The sequence below is a fragment of the Capricornis sumatraensis genome, chromosome 13 (genome assembly GCF_032405125.1).
Source record: "Capricornis sumatraensis isolate serow.1 chromosome 13, serow.2, whole genome shotgun sequence".
Taxonomy (NCBI): domain Eukaryota; kingdom Metazoa; phylum Chordata; class Mammalia; order Artiodactyla; family Bovidae; genus Capricornis; species Capricornis sumatraensis.
This window is the reverse complement of record NC_091081.1, coordinates 21,169,174-21,190,019: the sequence shown is the minus strand read 5'-3', so window position 1 is coordinate 21,190,019 and position 20,846 is coordinate 21,169,174. Positions and strand designations below refer to the sequence as shown.

Here is a 20,846-nt window from a genome sequence, read left to right as displayed (position 1 = left end):
GGACGTCATCAGAATATTCTTATAAAACACATTTTCTTACTAAGCTTAAAAAAACTCACATAAGAAAGATTTCTTAACATCCAGACAAAAACCGAATATAGGCTCACACATCACATTAATGGCAAAATCCCACTCTAGAAACCCACACCATGCCCATAACTCACCTCCACTTTTAGTTTTTCCCCAAATCTCTTTTCCCAGAGGTATTTGTTCCAAAGGATCTGAATAATAATTCTTTACAGCTATCTGTATCATATATGTTGAAAATGGTTGTAAACCTTCAATAAAGGCTATACTCTCCTGAAATTCCTGTAATTAATTTTAAAAAATCAACATCTTATTCTTATTTTTTGTACAAATGTGGAGACATTATTTAATCAAAGAGATAAAAAGGAAAAGACTCAAATTTTTAAATTTATTTTTAAATCTTGGATCATGACTGATGGTCTTCATTGTCTTAGTCGGCCCACACTTGAGTTGTTTAATGTTTCCAGGAATAAATGCCAAATGACTGGCAGCCCTCAGTCAATTGAGACTTAATTATTTCATGTAGGATGTTGAATTCCCAGAGGGCAAAACTGTCTTATTAGCCTTGCATTAGAAATACCTTCAGCAGGAAGGTATTATGCGGATGGGACACATAAGTGAATACAGTAAGCTACATTACCTAATCATTCTTAGAAATAAAGCTTAAGAAACTGAAAAGGCTTTCCTTAGACCAACGGTTCTCAATTTTGGTTATACTTTGTAATCATCTGGGGAACTCTAAAAAAACACTGAGGCCTGGGTCCCACCCCTAGAGATCTGATCGCATTAGTCTTAGGTGACACATGTGCTCAGAGACTTTAAAAACTCCAATGAACCATCAAGGCTGAGAGCCACTCACTGCCTTGGATCCATGTTAATCACTGGGAAGCCAAAATGATAGATTAGCTCTAATAAGAGAAATGCCAATGCCAGAAGCCCAGTCTTAGTCAGCCAAACGATCTAATCTGTCTCTGAAACAAGTTTCAGAAATGTGTAAAGGAAGATTAAAACAGACAAAATTCAAAAATGAATACTATATTTTTAACAAATAGACAAATGAAGTAACAAGAGTCAGATGTACTTTCCGTCAAAGCGTACAGTGCTTGTTACCTCCAATAGATGATGGCCAATTTCACCTTTTGACTTGATCAAAAGATAAGTACAAAGAAAAATACTAGAAACACATGATTCCATCACATGGAATTGGAACATCAGTGATGGAATCCCTGGATTCCATCATGGATCAGTGATGGAATGAATTGTGTCCATTCCTTCATTCAAGAAATACCTAGTAAATGCCTATACAATGGCAAGTATTATGCTAGGTGCTAGGAATACAGTGATGGATAAAAAGGTAGTCCCTGCCTAAGCGCACTTTTCACAACATATAGAAAATAAATATATAATGTACAGTTTGTATATTAGCTATATACGATGGAAGAGAGGTACACAATAATGTGCTTTCTGTCCAATTTACTTCTTACCCTTCAATCTGTTGGGATGGCTACAAAAACAGGTCTCTATCACTTTCTGGGTATAATTAGATAAAATTAGAGAGGCAACAAACACAGCTCTTTTAGGACACTCGGGACAGTTACTATAAGGCAGTCTACCATTGGTTAGAGTTAATGTACTTCCTTAGAGCTTAACTTACTGCTAGGCAAGAGACTAGAATCCAGAATGGTTTGATGATTCAGCTCTAAAAATCAGAGGAATAGCATATTTCAGAACATTATACAGAAAATACTTCGGCTGAGGATTTTATATCAAAATAGGGCATCTTGGGAAAAGACAAGACAACTGGCTTCAGCCTTACCAGCATTTTATCTCTCAGTTCAGAGCTGTTCTTCATGTCAATTACTTCTTTATAATGAACCAGGTATGTGGGAGTGGGACGCGTGATGCCATCCCATGTGAGTTTTGTCCGGGCGGGTGGTAATCTGATTGTGAGGCTGGTGTTAGTAGTGTTAAGTATAGTTGGCTCTGCAATATCAGAAGCTAGAGACAGAAATGCTCTATCTAAAATAATAATAAAAATGATTAAATATATACACCCATATGGATAAGAGAGAAATAGCAGATTTATCTAACATCAAGGGTAATGTCGCATTTCATTTTTATGTAACTGATAAGGTATGATATATTGGAGTGTTGGAAATGTTATTCTGGACAGGAAGACACTTTTTTTTGTTTTTCATGTATTTTTGAAGATGATAAATGCCTGGGGAAAAAGAGATCAAAGTAACCTGTAATTGCTTACAATTTCCAGCAGATGGAGCTAAAGTACGCCTAATTATGTACCTGCGGCTGCTTAGTCACTCAGCTGTGACCAAGTTGTGACTGTGCGACCCTATGGCTTGTAGCTCTCCAGACTCCTCTGTCCATGGGATTCTCCAGGCAAGAGGACTGGAGTGGGTTGCCATGCCCTCCTCCAGGGGGTCTTCCCAACCCAGAGATCGAACCTGGGTCACCTGCATTGCAGGTGGATTCTTGACCACTGAGCCACCAGGGAAGCCCTAATTATGTACCTAGACAGTAGCAAAATGGACCCTTTTTTATCTGAAGAAAGTAATGAGAGTATTCTATCAATCACATTTTTCAATAAACTCCTATGATGAAACCTGATGTCACCTTTAGGACTTTCGTTCTACAAATACGCCTGTGTGCTCAGCCTCAGCCAGATATTGCACGTGCCTTTTGAATCTCTTAATGAATTATTTACCAAAATATACATTCAGCTTATTTATGAATTCTCCCATTTTTCATACTGTATAACTTACATATTTTATAACTGAATACATTTAAGCAAAGAGAGTTTCTTTTATTCATTTCTGTCCGTCTCTAAGAGGGAATTATACTGAATTTAGAATGACATTGTGACATTAATGGAAGAGAGAACTTGAGAGAACCACTTTAGGTTTGAATGTCACCCATAAGGCTATGTGATGCTGTTTTTGTTTTTGGTTGGTTGGTTTTTATATTTCAAACATTTTTTATTATGACTCTCAGCAAGAAATACAGTCAGTTCCACCATAATATGATACATACATTCCTAAAAGTCATTGCATTAAACAAAATCCAGAAGGTTTGTGGGGAAAATAGATTTAGGAGCACAACACTAGAAAACTTCATGAGTGACACATGAAATAAGCAAGATAGGAACAATAAAAATAGTAGCACACATGTACACATATTAAATAGTTGACATATATAATACTATAATACATAAGTCATTTCACCTTGAAAAAGACCCGAAATTAAATGCAAAGCTTTTTGACACCACTGGGAAGTCTAAAATATCATCAGGGGAGACACAACACAAAAAGAAGGGAAGTTATATGACTGAGAAGAGAAAGAGAACAGAGAGATTGACAGGACAAGGATTTCCCACATCTAAAGTGGCCTGCCACAGCCCAAGCCACGAGTACACATAGAGATAAACTGTGACCCAGGGCAAATAGCAATTGCAGTGTGCACCAAACCCTGCCCTTTGGAGCAATGCTGAGAGCACAATGATGAGCTGGAAGGACTGCCCTGGAGGAGGAGACATGATGAGATTTCCCTGACCCTAAACTGGGGGAACAAGCTTATAAAAAATGTGACTTTCCTACCTGGAAAAGGCTGTAGAACTGAACTGTAAACCAAAATATGCTTACTCCTTGGGGCTTCTACCTGGGAGAGGATGGCCCCATTGCTTTTCTTTGCTTGATAAATCTGTGTGCTGTCCTCTACTTTGGAGATCCAATATAGAAATTCTCCATCCACAGTCAAGCTAACAAGCATTTTTCCTGCTGATGAGAAACATAAGTGAAAGAAAGAACGTAAAGAACAAAATACATAGCTGACATTTTCTGCTCTAAGCAATATGTGAAATCTTTTGATTTCAATTTTGAAAGTATTATTTCAGTATGAAAAAGTAATTTTGAGTTTTTAGCCTAAGCATTTTCCAGATATTTTCTCATTTAAGTGCCATATCAACCCAACTTGCCATATCAAGCCATATCAAAGCAAATACTATTATTATTAGTCTAATTTTGTAATTAAGAAACTGAGGCTTGGAGGGGTGAAATAATCCCCTCAAGGCTACAAAGTTATCCAAGGGCAGACCAGTATTTAAAATTTACTTGTGGATCATCGAAAAAGCAAGAGAGTTCCAGAAAAACATCTATTTCTGCTTTATTAACTATGCCAAAGCCTTTGCCTGTGTGGATCACAAGAAACTGGAAAATTCTGAAAGAGATGGGAATACCAGACCACCTGACCTGCCTCTTGAGATATCTGTATGCAGGTCAGGAACCAACAGTTAGAACTGGACATGGAACAACAGACTGGTTCCAAATTGGAAAAGGAGTACTTTAAGGCTGTATATTGTCACCCTGCTTATTTAACTTATATGCAGAGTACATCATGAGAAACGCTGGGCTGGAAGAAGCACAAGCTGGAATCAAGATTACTGGGAGAAATATCAATAACCTCAGTTATGCAGATGACACCACCCTTATGGCAGAAAGTGAAGAGGAACTAAAGAGCATCTTGATGAAAGTGAAAGAGGAGAGTGAAAAAGTTGGCTTAAAGCTCAACATTCAGAAAACAAAGATCATGGCATCCGGTCCCATCACTTCATGGCAGGTAGATGGGGAAAAAGTGGAAACAGTGTCAGACTTTATTTTTGGGGGGCTCCAAAATCACTGCAGATGGTGACTGCAGCCATGAAATTAAAAGACGCTTACTCCTTGGAAGGAAAGTTATGACCAACCTAGACAGCATATTCAAAAGCAGAGACATTACTTTGCCAACAAAGGTCCGTCTAGTCAAGGCTATGGTTTTTCCTGTGGTCATGTATGGATGTGAGAGTTGGACTGTGAAGAAAGCTGAGCGCTGAAGAATTGATGCTTTTAAACTGTGGTGTTGGAAAAGACTCTTGAGAGTCCCTTGGACTGCAAGGAGATCCAACCAGTCCATTCTGAAGGAGATCAACCCTGGGATTTCTTTGGAAGGAATGATGCTAAAGCTGAAACTCCAGTACTTTGGCCACCTGATGCGAAGAGTTGACTCATTGGAAAAGACTCTGATGCTGGGAGGGATTGGGGGCAGGAGGAGAAGGGGACGACAGAGGATGAGATGGTGGATGGCATCACTGACTCGATGGACGTGAATCTGAGTGAACTCCGGGAGTTGGTGATGGACAGGGAGGCCTGGTGTGCTGCGATTCACGGGGTCGCAGAGAGTCAGACACGACTGAGCGACTGAACTGAGTGATTTCACATCAAACAACACTGACTGAAGGGAGGCAAGAGATGAGGCTCAGGGCTCACTGCCTTGCTCAATACTTTTATCAGTAATTGAGAATGAATGCAGAACAAACATATTATCAAGTTTGCAGACAGTGCATGAATCTTACTGTTGCTAGTGTATTCAATCCGGCTTAGCATTCAAAAACATCACAGCAGAATCAGGAAATGGAAGGAAAGTTAACAGCATTAAATTTAATAACAAATATAACATCCTCAATTCAAGGTTAAAATTAAGTCTGTAAATTAGGAATGAAAGAAATCTGGCTCAATAATCATTAAAACATAAAGAAGATCATGAGTTCTTCAAATGGTAGGCCGCTCAAAGGCCTGATATCACTTTCAGCTGCAGCAAAAGAAGACCTAGGTAGTCAGAGGTCCTCTGCGCTGACCAAAACACATTCAATGTTCAGTGAGTTATTATGGGGCAACATTTAAGAGGATTAAGCAGCTAGAGTAAAATCTCAGGAGGCTGACCAGGGCAAAGAAAGATCTAGAAGCCACATTGCCTAAGGAGTATTTATAGATACTTGAATTTTTCCTCTAAAGAAAGTGTTTAGCATGGGCTATGACAGCTGTTTCTACAGTTAAGTGCCTATCATGTGGAAAGTGATTGACTTATTCTTCGTAAATTTAAAAGTCAGAATTCAGGTCAGTGACTAGAGGAATGGGAGAAAACTTTGGTTAAATATAAGAAAAATATATAATATTTAGAATTGCACAAAAATTAAACAGACCTCTTTATAAGGTAGTAAATGTTTTATAAACAAGAGCTCAAGGCTGTTTTTGTAAAGATTTCTTCAAATATTATGTCAGCTAAATGATCTTTAAAGTCATTCTAATCTTCCAATTTTGGGATTATGGATTTCAATTGTGGCTTCAAGAAAGACTGACTAGTTCTATAAGATAAGGGCCCATTAGATAATTCTTGTGTATCAGATGGTAAGGAAAGTTGTTCTGACACTTGTTTTAATGGTCAGTTCAGTTCAGTTCAGTTGCTCAGTCGTGTCTGACTCTGCGACCCCATGAATCGCAGCACGTCAGGCCTCCCTGTCCATCACCATCTCCTGGAGTTCACTCAGACTCACATCCATTGAGTCGGTGATGCCATCCAGCCATCTCATCCTCTGTCGTCCCCTTCTCCTCCTGCCCCCAATCCCTCCCAGCATCAGAGTCTTTTCCAATGAGTCAACTCTTCGCATGAGGTATCCAAAGTACTGGAGTTTCAGCTTTAGCATCATTCCGTCCAAAGAACACCCAGGACTGATCTCCTTTAGGATGGACTGGTTGGATCTCCTTGCAGTCCAAGGGACTCTCAAGAGTCTTCTCCAACACCACAGTTCAAAAGCATTAATCCTTCAGCGCTCAGCTTTCTTCACAGTCAAACTCTCAGATCCATACATGACCACTGGAAAAACCATAGCTTTGACTAGACGGACCTTTGTTGGCAAAGTATGTCTCTTCTTTTTCATATGCTGTCTAGGTTAGTCATATCTTTCCTTCCAAGGAGTAAGTGTCTTAATTTCATGGCTGCAATCACCATCTGCAGTGATTTTGGAGCCCAAAAAAATAAAGTCTGACACTGTTTCCACGGTTTCCCCATCTATTTCCCATGAAGTGATGGGACCAGATGCCATGATCTTTGTTTTCTAAATGTTGAGCTTTAAGCCAACTTTTTCACTCTCCTCTTTCACTTTCATCAAGAGGCTCTTTAGTTCCTCTTCACTTTCTGCCATAAGGGTGGTGTCATCTGCATATCTGAGGTTATTGATATTTCTCTGGGCAATCTTGATTCCAGCTTGTGCTTCTTCCAGTCCAGTGTTTCTCATGATGTACTCTGCATAGAAGTTAAATAAGCAAGGTAACAATATACAGCCTTGACGTACTCCTTTTCCTATTTGGAACCAGTCTGTTGGTCCATGTCCAGTTCTAACTGTTGCTTCCTTACCTGCATATAGGTTTCTCAGCAGACAGGTCAGGTGGTCTGGTATTCCCATCTCTTTCAGAATTTTCCACACTTTGTTGTGATCCACACAGTCAAAGGCTTTGGCATAGTTAATAAAGCAGAAATAGATGTTTTTCTGAAACTCTCTTGCTTTTACCATGATCCAGCGGATGTTGGCAATTTGATCTCTGGTTCCTCTGCCTTTTCTAAAACCTGCTTGAACATCAGGAAGTTCACGGTTCATGTATTGCTGAAGCCTGGCTTGGAGAATTTTGAGCATTACTTTACTGGCATGTGAGATGAGTGCAATTGTGCGGTAGTTTGAGCATTCTTTGGCATTGCCTTTTTTTGGAATGAAAACTGACCTTTTCCAGTCCTGTGGCCACTGCTGAGTTTTCCAAATTTGCTGGCATATTGAGTGCAGCACTTTCATAGGATCATCTTTCAGGATTTGAAATAGCTCAATTGGAATTCCATCACCTCCACTAGCTTTGTTCGTAGTGATGCTTTCTCAGGCCCATTTGACTTCACATTCCAGGATGTCTGGCTCTAGGTGAGTGATCACACCATCGTGATTATCTTAGTCATGAAGATCTTTCTCGTACAGTTCTGTGTATTCTTGCCACCTCTTAATATCTTCTGCTTCTGTTAGGTCCCTACCATTTCTGTCCTTTATCGAGCCCATCTTTGCATGAAATGTTCCCTTGGTAGCTCTAATTTTCTTAAAGAGATCTCTAGTCTTTCCCATTCTGTTGTTTTCCTCTATTTCTTTGCATTGATCACTGAGCAAGGCTTTCTTATCTCTTCTTGCTATTCTTTGGAACTCTGCATTCAGATGCTTATATCTTTCTTTTTCTCCTTTGCTTTCCGCTTCTCTTCTTTTCACAGCTATTTGTAAGGCCTCCCCAAGCAGCCATTTTGCTTTTTTGCATTTCTTTTCCATGGGGATGGTCTTGATCCCTGTCTCCTGTACAATGTCACAAACCTCTGTCCATAGTTCATCAGGCACTCTATCTATCAGATCTAGGCCCTTAAATCTATTTCTCACTTCCACTGTATAATCATAAGGGATTTGATTTAGGTCATACCTGAATGGTCTAGTGGTTTTCTCCACTTTCTTCAATTTCAGTCTGAATCTGGCAATAAGGGGTTCATGATCTGAGCCACAGTCAGCTCCCGGTCTTGTTTTTACTGACTGTATAGAGCTTCTCCATCTTTGGCTGCAAAGAATATAATCAATCTGATTTCAGTGTTGACCACCTGGTGATGTCCATGTGTAGAGTCTTCTCTTGTGTTTTTGGAAGAGGGTGTTTGCTATGACCGGTATGTTCTCTTGGCAAAACTCTCTTAGACTTTGCCCTGCTTCATTCCGTATTCCAAGGCCAAATTTTCCTGTTACTCCAGGTGTCTCTTGACTTCCTACTTTTTTTTTTTTTGTAATTTTTAAATTTTTTTTTAAATTTTAAAATCTTTAATTCTTACATGTGTTCCCAAACATGAAACCCCCTCCCCTCCCTCCCCATAACATCTCTGTGGGTCATCCCCATGCACCAACCCCAAGCAAGCTGTATCCTGCGTCAGACATGGACTGGTGATTCAATTCTTACATGATAGTATACATGATAGAATGCCATTCTCCAAAATCATCCCACCCTCTCCCTCTCCCTCTGAGTCCAAAAGTCCGTTATACACAGCTGTGTCTTTTTTCCTGTCTTGCATACAGGGTCGTTATTGCCATCTTTCTAAATTCCATATATATGTGTTAGTATACTGTATTGGTGTTTTTCTTTCTGGCTTACTTCACTCTGTATAATCGGCTCCAGTTTCATCCATCTCATCAGAACTGATTCAAATGAATTCTTTTTAACGGCTGAGTAATACTCCATTGTGTACATGTACCAAAGCTTTCTTATCCATTCATCTGCTGATGGACATCTAGGTTGTTTCCATGTCCTGGCTATTATAAACAGTGCTGCGATGAACATTGGGGTACATGTGTCTCTTTCAATTCTGGTTTCCTTGGTGTGTATGCCCAGCAGTGGGATTGCTGGGTCATAAGGTAGTTCTATTTGCAATTTTTTAAGGAATCTCCACACTGTTCTCCATAGTGGCTGTACTAGTTTGCATTCCCCCCAACAGTGTAGGAGGGTTCCCTTTTCTCCACACCCTCTCCAGCATTTATTGCTTGCAGATTTTTGGATCGCAGCCATTCTGACTGGTGTGAAGTGGTACCTCATTGTGGTTTTGATTTGCATTTCTCTGATAATGAGTGATGTTGAGCATCTTTTCATGTGTTTGTTAGCCATCTGTACATCTTCTTTGGAGAAATGTCTATTTAGTTCTTTGGCCCATTTTTTGATTGGGTCATTTATTTTTTTGGAATTGAGCTGCATAAGTTGCTTGTATATTTTTGAGATTAGTTGTTTGTCAGTTGCTTCATTTGCTATTATTTTCTCCCATTCAGAAGGCTGTCTTTTCACCTTGCTTATAGTTTCCTTTGTTGTGCAGAAGCTTTTAATTTTCATTAGATCCCATTTGTTTATTTTTGCTTTTATTTCCAGAATTCTGGGAGGTGGATCATAGAGGATCCTGCTGTGATTTATGTCGGAGAGTGTTTTGCCTATGTTCTCCTCTAGGAGTTTTATAGTTTCTGGTCTTACATTTAGATCTTTAATCCATTTTGAGTTTATTTTTGTGTGCGGTGTTAGAAAGTGATCTAGTTTCATTCTTTTACAAGTGGTTGACCAGTTTTCCCAGCACCATTTGTTAAAGAGATTGTCTTTACTCCATTGAATATTCTCGCCTCCTTTGTCAAAGATAAGGTGTCCATATGTGTGTGTATTTATCTCTGGGCTTTCTATTTTGTTCCATTGATCTATATGTCTGTCTTTGTGCCAGTACCATACTGTTTTGATGACTGTGGCTTTGTAGTAGAGCCTGAAGTCAGGCAAGTTGATTCCTCCAGTTCCATTCTTCTTTCTCAAGATTGCTTTGGCAATTCGAGGTTTTTTGTATTTCCATACAAATCTTGAAATTATTTGTTCTAGTTCTGTGAAAAATATGGCTGGTAGCTTGATAGGGATTGCATTGAATTTGTAGATTGCTTTGGGTAGTATACTCATTTTCACTATATTGATTCTTCCAATCCATGAACATGGTATATTTCTCCATCTATTAGTGTCCTCTTTGATTTCTTTCATCAGTGTTTTATAGTTTTCTATATATAGGTCTTTAGTTTCTTTGGGTAGATATATTCCTAAGTATTTTATTCTTTTCGTTGCAATGGTGAATGGAATTGTTTCCTTAATTTCTTTTTCTACTTTCTCATTATTAGTGTATAGGAATGCAAGGGATTTCTGTGTGTTGATTTTATATCCTGCAACTTTACTATATTCATTGATGAGCTCTAGTAATTTTCTGGTGGAGTCTTTAGGGTTTTCCATGTAGAGGATCATGTCGTCTGCAAACAGTGAGAGTTTTACTTCTTCTTTTCCAATTTGGATTCCTTTTATTTCTTTTTCTGTTCTGATTGCTGTGGCCAAAACTTCCAGAACTATGTTGAATAGTAGCGGTGAATGTGGACACCCTTGTCTTGTTCCTGACTTTAGGGGAAATGCTTTCAATTTTTCACCATTGAGGATAATGTTTGCTGTGGGTTTGTCATATATAGCTTTTATTATGTTGAGGTATGTTCCTTCTATTCCTGCTTTCTGGAGAGTTTTTATCATAAATGGATGTTGAATTTTGTCAAAGGCCTTCTCTGGATCTATTGGGATAATCATATGGTTTTTATTTTTCAATTTGTTAATGTGGTGAATTACATTGATTGATTTGCGGATATTGAAGAATCCTTGAATCCCTGGGATAAACCCCACTTGGTCATGGTGTATGATCTTTTTAATGTGTTGTTGGATTCTGATTGCTAGAATTTTGTTGAGGATTTTTGCATCTATGTTCATGAGTGATATTGGCCTGTAGTTTTCTTTTTTTGTGACATCTTTGTCAGGTTTTGGTATTAGGGTGATGGTGGCCTCATAGAATGAGTTTGGAAGTTTACCTTCCTCTGCAATTTTCTGGAAGAGTTTGAGTAGGATAGGTGTTAGCTCTTCTCTAAATTTTTGGTAGAATTCAGCTGTGAAGCCGTCTGGACCCAGGCTTTTGTTTGCTGGAAGATTTCTGATTACAGTTTCAATTTCCGTGCTTGTGATGGGTCTGTTAAGATTTTCTATTTCTTCCTGGTTCAGTTTTGGAAAATTGTACTTTTCTAAGAATTTGTCCATTTTATTGGCAATCAACTGCTGATAGTAGTCTCTTATGATCCTTTGTATTTCTGTGTTGTCTGTTGTGATCTCTCCATTTTCATTTCTAATTTTATTGATTTGATTTTTCTCTCTTTGCTTCTTGATGAGTCTGGCTAGTGGTCTGTCAATTTTATTTATCCTTTCAAAGAACCAGCTTTTGGCTTTGTTGATTTTTGCTATGGTCTCTTTTGTTTCTTTTGCATTTATTTCTGCCCTAATTTTTAAGATTTCTTTCCTTCTACTAACTCTGGGGTTCTCCAATTCTTCCTTTTCTAGTTGCTTTAGTTGTAGAGTTAGGTTATTTATTTGACTTTTTTCTTGTTTCTTGAGGTATGCCTGTATTGCTATGAACTTTCCTCTTAGCACTGCTTTTATAGTGTCCCACAGGTTTTGGGTTGTTGTGTTTTCATTTTCATTAGTTTCTATGCATATTTTGGTTTCTTTTTTGATTTCTTCTGTGATTTGTTGGTTATTCAGAAGTGTGTTGTTTAACCTCCATATGTTGGAATTTTTAGTAGTTTTTCTCCTGTAATTGAGATCTAATCTTAATGCATTATGGTCAGAAAAGATGCTTGGAATGATTTCGATTTTTTGAATTTATTACGTTTAGATTTATGGCCCAGGATGTGATCTATCCTGGAGAAGGTTCCATGAGCACTTGAAAAAAAGGTGAAATTCATTGTTTTGGGGTGAAATGTCCTATAGATATCAATTAGGTCTAACTGATCTAATGTATCATTTAAAGTTTGCGTTTCTTTGTTAATTTTCTGTTTAGTTGATCTGTCCATAGGTGTGAGTGGGGTATTAAAGTCTCCCACTATTATTGTGTTATTGTTGATTTCCCCTTTCATACTTGTTAGCATTTGTCTTACATATTGCGGTGCTCCTATATTGGGTGCATATATATTTATAATTGTTATATCTTCTTCTTGGATTGATCCTTTGATCATTATGTAGTGGCCTTCTTTGTCTCTTTTCACAGCCTTTGTTTTAAAGTCTATTTTATCGGATATGAGTATTGCCACTCCTGCTTTCTTTTGGTCTCTATTTGCGTGGTATATCTTTTTCCAGCCCTTCACTTTCAGTCTGTATGTGTCCCTTGTTTTGAGGTGGGTCTCTTGTAAGCAGCATATAGAGGGGTCTTGTTTTTGTATCCATTTGGCCAGTCTTTGCCTTTTGGTTGGGGCGTTCAACCCATTTACGTTTAAGGTAATTATTGATAAGTATGATCCAGTTACCATTTACTTTATTGTTTGGGGTTCGGGTTTATACACCCTTTTCGTGTTTCCTGTCTAGAGAAGATCCTTTAGAATTTGTTGGAGAGCTGGTTTGGTGGTGCTGAATTCTCTCAGCTTTTGCTTGTCTGTAAAGCTTTTGATTTCTCCTTCGTATTTGAATGAGATCCTTGCTGGGTACAGTAATCTGGGCTGTAGGTTATTGTCTTTCATCACTTTAAGTATGTCTTGCCATTCCCTCCTGGCCTGAAGAGTTTCTATTGAAAGATCAGCTGTTATCCTTATGGGAATCCCCTTGTGTGTTATTTGTTGTTTTTCCCTTGCTGCTTTTAATATTTGTTCTTTGTGTTTGATCTTTGTTAATTTGATTAATATGTGTCTTGGGGTGTTTCGCCTTGGGTTTATCCTATTTGGAACTCTGTGTGTTTCTTGGACTTGGGTGATTATTTCCTTCCCCATTTTAGGGAAGTTTTCAACTATTATCTCCTCAAGGATTTTCTCGTGATCTTTCTTTCTGTCTTCTTCTTCTGGGACTCCTATAATTCGAATGTTGAGCGTTTCATATTGTCCTGGAGGTCTCTGAGATTGTCCTCATTTCTTTTAATTCGTTTTTCTTGTTTCCTCTCTGATTCATTTATTTCTACCATTCTATCTTCTATTTCACTAATCCTATCTTCTGCCTCCGTTATTCTACTATTTGTTGCCTCCAGAGTGTTTCTGATCTCATTTATTGCGTTATTCATTATATTTTGACTCTTTTTTATTTCTTCTAGGTCCTTGTTAAACCTTTCTTGCATCTTCTCAATCCTTGTCTCTAGGCTATTTATCTGTGATTCCATTTTGATTTCAAGATTTTGGATCGTTTTCACTATCAATATTCGGAATTCCTTCTCAGGTAGATTCCCTACTTCTTCCTCTTTTGTTTGGTTTGGTGGGCAACTCTCCTGTTCCTTTACCTGCTGAGTATTCCTCTGTCTCTTCATCTTGGTTATATTGCTGCGTTTGGGGTGGCCTTTTTATATTCTGGTAATTTGTGGAGTTCCCTTTATTATGGAGCTTCCTCACTGTGGGTGGGGTTCTATCAGTGGCTTGTCAAGGTTTCCTGGTTAGGGAGGCTTGTGTTGGAGTTCTGGTGGGTGGAGCTGGGTTTCTTCTCTCTGGAGTGCAGTGGAGTGACCAGTAATGGGTTATGAGACATCAAAGGTTTTGGAATAATTTTGAGCTGCCTGTATATTGAAGCTCAGGAGAGTGTTCCTGTGTTGCTGGAGAATTTGAGTGGTATGTCTTGTTTTGGAACTTGTTGGCCCTTGGGTGGAGCTCGGTTTCAGTGTAGGTATGAAGGCATTTGATGAGCTCCTATTGCTTAATGTTCCCTGAATTCAAGAGTTCTCTAATGTTTTCAGGCTTTGGATTTAAGCCTCCTGCTTCTGGTTTTCAGTTTTATTTTTACAGTAGCCTCTAGACTTCTCCATCTATACAGCACTGATGATAAAACATCTAGGTTAAAGATGAAAAGTTTCTCTGCATTGAGGGACACTCAAAGAGGTTCACTGAGTTACAAGGAGAAGAGAAGATGGAGGGGGTAGTTAGAGGTGACTGGAATGAGATGCGGTGAGATCAAAAGAGGAGAGAGCAAGCTAGCCAGTAGTCAGTTCCTAATGTGCGCTCTATAGTCTGGACCGCTCAGAGGTATTTACGGAGTTATACAGGGAAGAGGAGAGGGAGGAAGTAGACAGAGGTGACCAGGAGGATAAGAGAGAGGAATGAGAAGGAGAGAGACAAATCCTGCCAGTAACCAGTTCCTTAGGTGTTCTCCACCATCTGGAACACACAGAGATTCACAGAGTTGGATAGAGAAGAGATGGGGGAGAAAAGAGACAGAGGCCACCTGGTGGAGAAAAAGGAGAGTCCAAAGGAGAAGAAAGTGGTCAAGCCAGTAATCTCCCTCTCAGGTAAACTTGGGTAGTGAAGTTTGGGTTTTTAAAAGTACAAAATTGACAACAAAAACCCTAAGAGCAAAGATTAAAAATCTAGAGTATAGGTTGGATTTTCAAAAATACAATATTAAAGAAAAGAAGCAGAAGGAAAAAGGAGGAAAGAAAGAAAAAAAAAAACAAGAATTATTAAAAAACAAAAAAACAAAACAAAACAAAACAAAACAACCAAAAAACAAAAAACCAACAACCATCCAAAGGCTATATATTGTGTTTGCATAAAAAAAAAAAAAAAAAAACTTTTTTTAAAAATAGTAATAGTAGGTTATAGTAATAAAAATTAGAGGAGAAATGACTTAACAATTAAAAAAAAAGTTAGAAAAAAAAGAAAAAAGAAAAAAAAAAGGAATGATTTTAAAAATAGTAAAAATATATCTGGCCCTTCTCTGATGTTTTGGGCCGTGTGGGATCACTTCCAAGGTGGTTCCCTCTGTTTAACTTCTTCCGTTTGCTGGTTTTTCAGGCTCACTAGTTCAGTCGCGCTGTGGGGAGGGGAGATGCTGCAAACAAATAGCACTGTCGTGTGCACACAGTGTCTCCACCCCGCTTGACCTGTCCCTTCTCGCGGCGCACAAACCACTCCGGCTCTACGATGCTCAGCCAGGAACCGTCTGGGGCCGGCCCTAGGCTGCGTGCACTTCCCTGGTCCAAGCCGCTCAGGTTCGGCACTCAGGCAGCCCTCAGAGGCACAGATTTGGCTGGGACTGTGCTTTGTGCCCTTCCCAGGTCCGAGTAGCTCAGGAGTTTGGCGAGCGCGATCGCCGCGGCTTGTCACCTTTTCTGCCGCTGCTGCTCAGCTTTCTGGGTGGACCGCTGGCGTCCCCCGTGGGGCAGATTGTGACTGTCCAGCACCCCCAGAAGTCTTAGCAAAGAAGCCTGCTTGCAGTTAGGTAAGTAAAGTCTCTCCGGGTCTGCAATTGCCCCTTTCCAGCCCTTACGGCTCTGGCTGCCTGTCCCCGGCGGGGGATGGTCTGCAGCCGGCTTTTTCCGTTCCGTCCTTTGTTCTGTGCTCGGTCCTGGTGGTGTCTTATGTTCGAGTTTTTTGCATGGTAGCTATCCCACAGTCTGGTTTGCTAGCCCAAGTCAGATCGTTCTGGTTGTGCGTGGGGCGTTCCTGCCCGATTCTTACAAAGCACTGCAGCCCGCGCCTCCCGCGCGTCCCTGCCCTGCCCCCACTTCCCAATGGCGGATGCAGGCGTCTGTGCTGCTTTTCCACTGGGGGAGTTACTGTTGGGCTTGTAATCTCTTGGTTTTAATTATTTCTTTATTTTTCCTTCCTGTTATGTTGCCCTCTGTGTTTCCAAGGCTCTCCACAGACTCGGCAGGGAGAGTGTCTCCTGGTGTTTGGAAACCTCTCTTCTTAAAATTCCCTTCCCAGGACGGGCTTCCCTTCCCGGGACGGAGCTCCCTCCCCACCTCCTTTGTCTCCTTTTTCGTCTTTTATATTTTTTCCTACCTGTTTTTGAAGACAATGGTCTGCTTTTCTGGTTGCCTGATGTCCTCTGCCAGCCTACAGAAGTTGTTTTGTGGAGTTTGCCCAGCGTTGAAATGTTCTTTTGAGGAATTTGTGAGGGAGAAAGTGGTCTTCCCGTCCTATTCCTCTGCCATCTTTATGCTCCTCCTTGACTTCCTACTTTTGCATTCCAGTCCCCTATAATGAAAAGAACACCTTTTTTGGGTGTTAGTTCTAAAAGGTCTTGTAGGTCTTCATAAAACCATTCAACTTCAGCTTCTTCAGTGTTACTGGTTGGGGCATAGACTTGGATTACTGTGATACTGAATGGTTTGCCTTGGAGACGAACAGAGATCATTCTGTCGTTTTTGAGATTGCATCCAAGTACTGCATTTTGGACTCTTTTGTTGACCATGATGGCTACTCCATTTCTTCTGAGGGATTCCTGCCCACAGTAGTAGATATAATAGTTATCTGAGTTAAATTCACCCATTCCAGTCCATTTTAGTTCGCTGATTCCTAGAATGTTGACGTTCACTCTTGCCATCTCCTATTTGAACACTTCCAATTTGCCTTGATTCATGGACCTGACATTCCACGTTCCTATGCAATATTGCTCTTTACAGCATCGGACCTTGCTTCTGTCACCAGTCACATCCACAGCTGGGTATTGTTTTTGCTTTGGCTCCATCCCTTCATTCTTTCTGGAGTTATTTCTCCACTGATCTCCAGTAGCATATTGGGCACCTACCAACCTGGGGAGTTCCTCTTTCAGTATCCTATCATTTTCTCTTTTCATACTGTTCATGGGGTTCTCAAGGCAAGAACCCTGAAGTGGTTTGCCGTTCCCTTCTCCAGTGGACCACATTCTGTCAGACCAACCCACCATGACCCGTGGAAGACTTTAATCAAAGCTGTTTTAATATTGCAATAGTGGAGGGAAACGTGCACAACTCAAATACAACAACATCAGCTGGGGGCTGTAGCCAACAAGGAGAGGAGACATCAACGGGCAGGGGCGGGGAACTCCTGCTAAACTGGTCCAATAGGATTTTTGCTAAAGGCAAGCCAAGAACATCAACAGTGAGGGATAAAGAACTCGGTCAGATACTGAGTGGGAGGGATTCTCTCTAAGCTGATTTGGCAAGATTCTTGCTGAAACCGGACTCAGCAAGGATGGACGTGCAAGGTCAAGTATGAGGCCTGGTTTATTTACACTCCTCACAACAGTGTAACTAAAGTTTAATCAGGGACTTCCCTGGCGGTCCAGTGGTTAAGACCCTGGACTCCATGCTTCTACAGCATGAAGCACCAGTTGGATTCCTGGTCCAGGAACTAAGATCCAGCAGGTCACAAGGCACAGACAAAAAAAAAAAGGAATTAAAGTTTGAGCAGGAAGTCTTTATCTTTGTGAGTCTTTGTGAGTGTCTTTGTGAATCTTTTGTCACAGACTCAATAGAAGCAAGTTATTCTCCCAGTAAGAGAAGTTCAGAACATTACCTCTAATCTGAAGCCCACTGAAAGTACATTGCAATTATTTCTAGAATGCTCTGGGATGTGTCAACAAAACCATATATTCAGTTATACCACACAGACACACATACACATTTGCAGTTTCAAAATGCCCAATAGCACTTTTAGTGATGGAAATATTTTATATCTATACTGCCCAATACAATAACCATTAGCCACTTAATGGGTTTTGACCATTTAAAATGTGACTAGTATGGCTGAGGAATTTAATTTAGAATTTCATTTTAATTAATTTAAACTTAAATCGCCAGATGTGATGAGCGATTACTATATTGGACGGTGAGGACTAGAGCCTTAAGAATATATGTGGATGTTTAGGGTATTTTTAAAAATTTTACAAGTACTGCTAATTAGGAGACTACCAAATGACTTTAAAATATTTCCTCCATAAGCTTGTGAATTTCAGCAACTAGATCTGTCAAATATTGACCAAGTCCCACTAAATGTGGAGGCAATGAGATCTGATGATCTCATGGGAGTGAAGCACTGATAGGAAGAGCAGGGATGCTGGAGTTAGGCCCAGTTTCAAACTCCAGCTCCTGCATTAACTGTAACCCTACAGACATGTGACGTCACCTTTCTCAGCCTGTTTCCTTATCTGTAAAACGCATATATTACTATCTACTTCACTGAGGTATTTTGAAGATCAAATGCAATAAGGCATTGAGTAACCTGTTTAGAATATGTAATCGAGCTCAATAAGTTGTATTAATAGTTCTGTTAACTGTAAAATGACAAGAAGAAAAAAGTTTCCTACCAGTCCAGAAAATTATGCAAATGCCTATGTACGATTTGCCTGAGTACAACTTGAAATCCACAAAAACATCTGGCATGGTTTGGGGTAAATCCCATACACGTATATTATTTGTATGTATATATATATATATATCCATTTGAGTGTGTGTTGAATGTAACCCCTTTTTAATGGGATGGGAAGGTCTCCCATCGCCAGTGAAGATCTGCATACACACAGGTGTCTTACCGAGTGGAGCAGGCAGGATGATAACTTGCCAACACTGACATGCTTCTAGATCTGTTGCCCAGATCTCTTGACCTTTGACAAAGTATATCTGTGGTTTCTTTAGATCAGAGGTGTCAATAGTCATTGCTCCACTCAACTCAGATTCAGTCACGTTGCAAGAACATTGGCTTCCGTTTGGATGGTTTATGACTGGAGGTTGCAGAATTCGGTGAACAGTCTGGTTCATAATACCGTAGTAGAACATCTGAGATCCAGAACCAAAAACTTCTGTCCAATATAGGCGACTATTGGGGGGAAAAAGATCCTCCAATTTAATCAGTTAAACCTACCATCACACATATCACTTTCTAATGAAGAGAAATCATTTCTAATGACTGTGGGAACAAATGCCACCTTTAGAGAGGCCATGTCTCAGTGCTCAAAAACTTTCTGATGGAAAAGGTCACATGAAGTCCAGTATGTAGCATTTTCCAACAATTTCTCAATAAATGTGTTTCCAACAAAAGCCTTGGACTATAATGACCTTGTAAGTGTGTGTTAGTCACTCATTTGTGTCCGACTCTTTGTGGCCCCATGGACTGTAGCCCATCATGACGACTCCTCCATCCATGGAATTCTCCAGGCAACAATACTGCAGTGAATAGCCATTCCCTTGTCCAGGGCATCTTCCCAACCCAGGGATCAAACCCGTGTCTCCTGAATTGCAGGCGAATTCTCTACCGTCTGAGTCACCAGGGAAGCCTTCATGATCTTAGGTATTGTATTAAATGGCTCATTAAAGGCTCTAAATATGAAACACACTTGCCTACTTTCCATCAACACCATCGCCATTCCTCTCTTCTTAAGTTTGTTTCTACTTAATACAAGTCACCAATCTAGTTTCAAGATAGACTGTAACCATGCTAATGGCACAAACACAAGCAGCCTGAAAAACTTCCCTTCAGGTCTGAATGGAGGTCTTACAATTCATCTAATGAATGAATGAATGAATTAAAGACAAATGAGCCCAGAATATCATTTACTGTGCAAAACAAACTGCCTATCTCCTGCTCATTTCCCACCACTGTCTCAATCCCCTTCCTGTCCTTACCAACTGGGGGTATTTATTAAATTCACTGGATTAAAAATACACTTCAGTTTCCTGCTGGTAATTAATCTAACTTTAGGTTAAAGGAGTTCTCAGTATGGATGAATTTTATATATTGGTGGTTATGGGCTCATTATTCACACATAGAATTACTTACTGTAAGTTAACATCAAGAGCATTAAGCATCTTATTGTCCCATCACTGACTCTGATATTAAACCAAAGATATCACATTAAATATGCTTATATCTATTTCATCACAATAGAAACAGATATACTTCACATACCTTAAAAAAGGATACACAGAAAAAGAAGTTATTGTTGAATTTCTGTTGCAAACTTTCAGCTTCCTGGGATATTTCACCTTGTTTTCAAGATCCATATCAAATATTTGCATTCCGCTTTGTGATTCTTTCAGCACAAAGTAGAGGTGCCTTGAAATCCAGTCAATTGTAATAAATGTGATATCAAAAACCAGTGCATCTCTGAAAATCTTAACAACAGGTAGAAAGCACAATCAAGAAGATAGTGGTCGTTTTTCTCAAATCTGATGACTTTTTAAAAACATTCGGATTACTTATTAACTGCACTTCTCTTTTGTGATATCAAACCTTGATAACTCTGGATTGTGTACCATTGTAACATGGGACCTCTTTTCACACGCAGTTAATTTCAATCACCATAGTTTCAACTGTAATCCATAGACAGTGCTACAAATCTACATTTTCAGGCAAGACAGCTCATTGAGTCACTGATTCAAATACCGAACTACCTACTGAAAATCTCCAAATGAAAGATCCCAGAAACAGAATGCATCACTCCACCCCCAAATCTCCTTTTCTCCTGCATTTGATATTATTATGGATTTCCAACACTCACCTGAGGAACAATCTTGACAATTGTCATTCACCCTTGACTTCCTCCCATTACTACCCGTAGTGAATTAGTCCTATTTTAAATATCTTCCAAGTTTATCCTCTCCTCTTTCACTCACTGTCT

General features: G+C 39.6%; 1 protein-coding gene across 2 annotated transcripts in view; it reads right to left on the bottom strand.

The window, feature by feature from the left end:
* Positions 1–20,846, bottom strand: part of ROS1 (ROS proto-oncogene 1, receptor tyrosine kinase) — a 131,144-nt gene that overhangs the window by 41,612 nt on the left and 68,686 nt on the right. The window contains exons 25-29 of one of the 2 annotated variants that reach the window (XM_068985230.1): positions 20,135–20,340; positions 18,762–19,045; positions 3,639–3,818; positions 1,844–2,046; positions 165–309 (exon numbers count right to left, since the gene is read on the bottom strand). In XM_068985230.1, coding sequence (XP_068841331.1) covers positions 165–309; positions 1,844–2,046; positions 3,639–3,818; positions 18,762–19,045; positions 20,135–20,340 — 1,018 coding nt within the window. The remainder of the gene's footprint in view (positions 1–164; positions 310–1,843; positions 2,047–3,638; positions 3,819–18,761; positions 19,046–20,134; positions 20,341–20,846) is intronic. The other variant, XM_068985232.1, reaches the window with a different exon arrangement.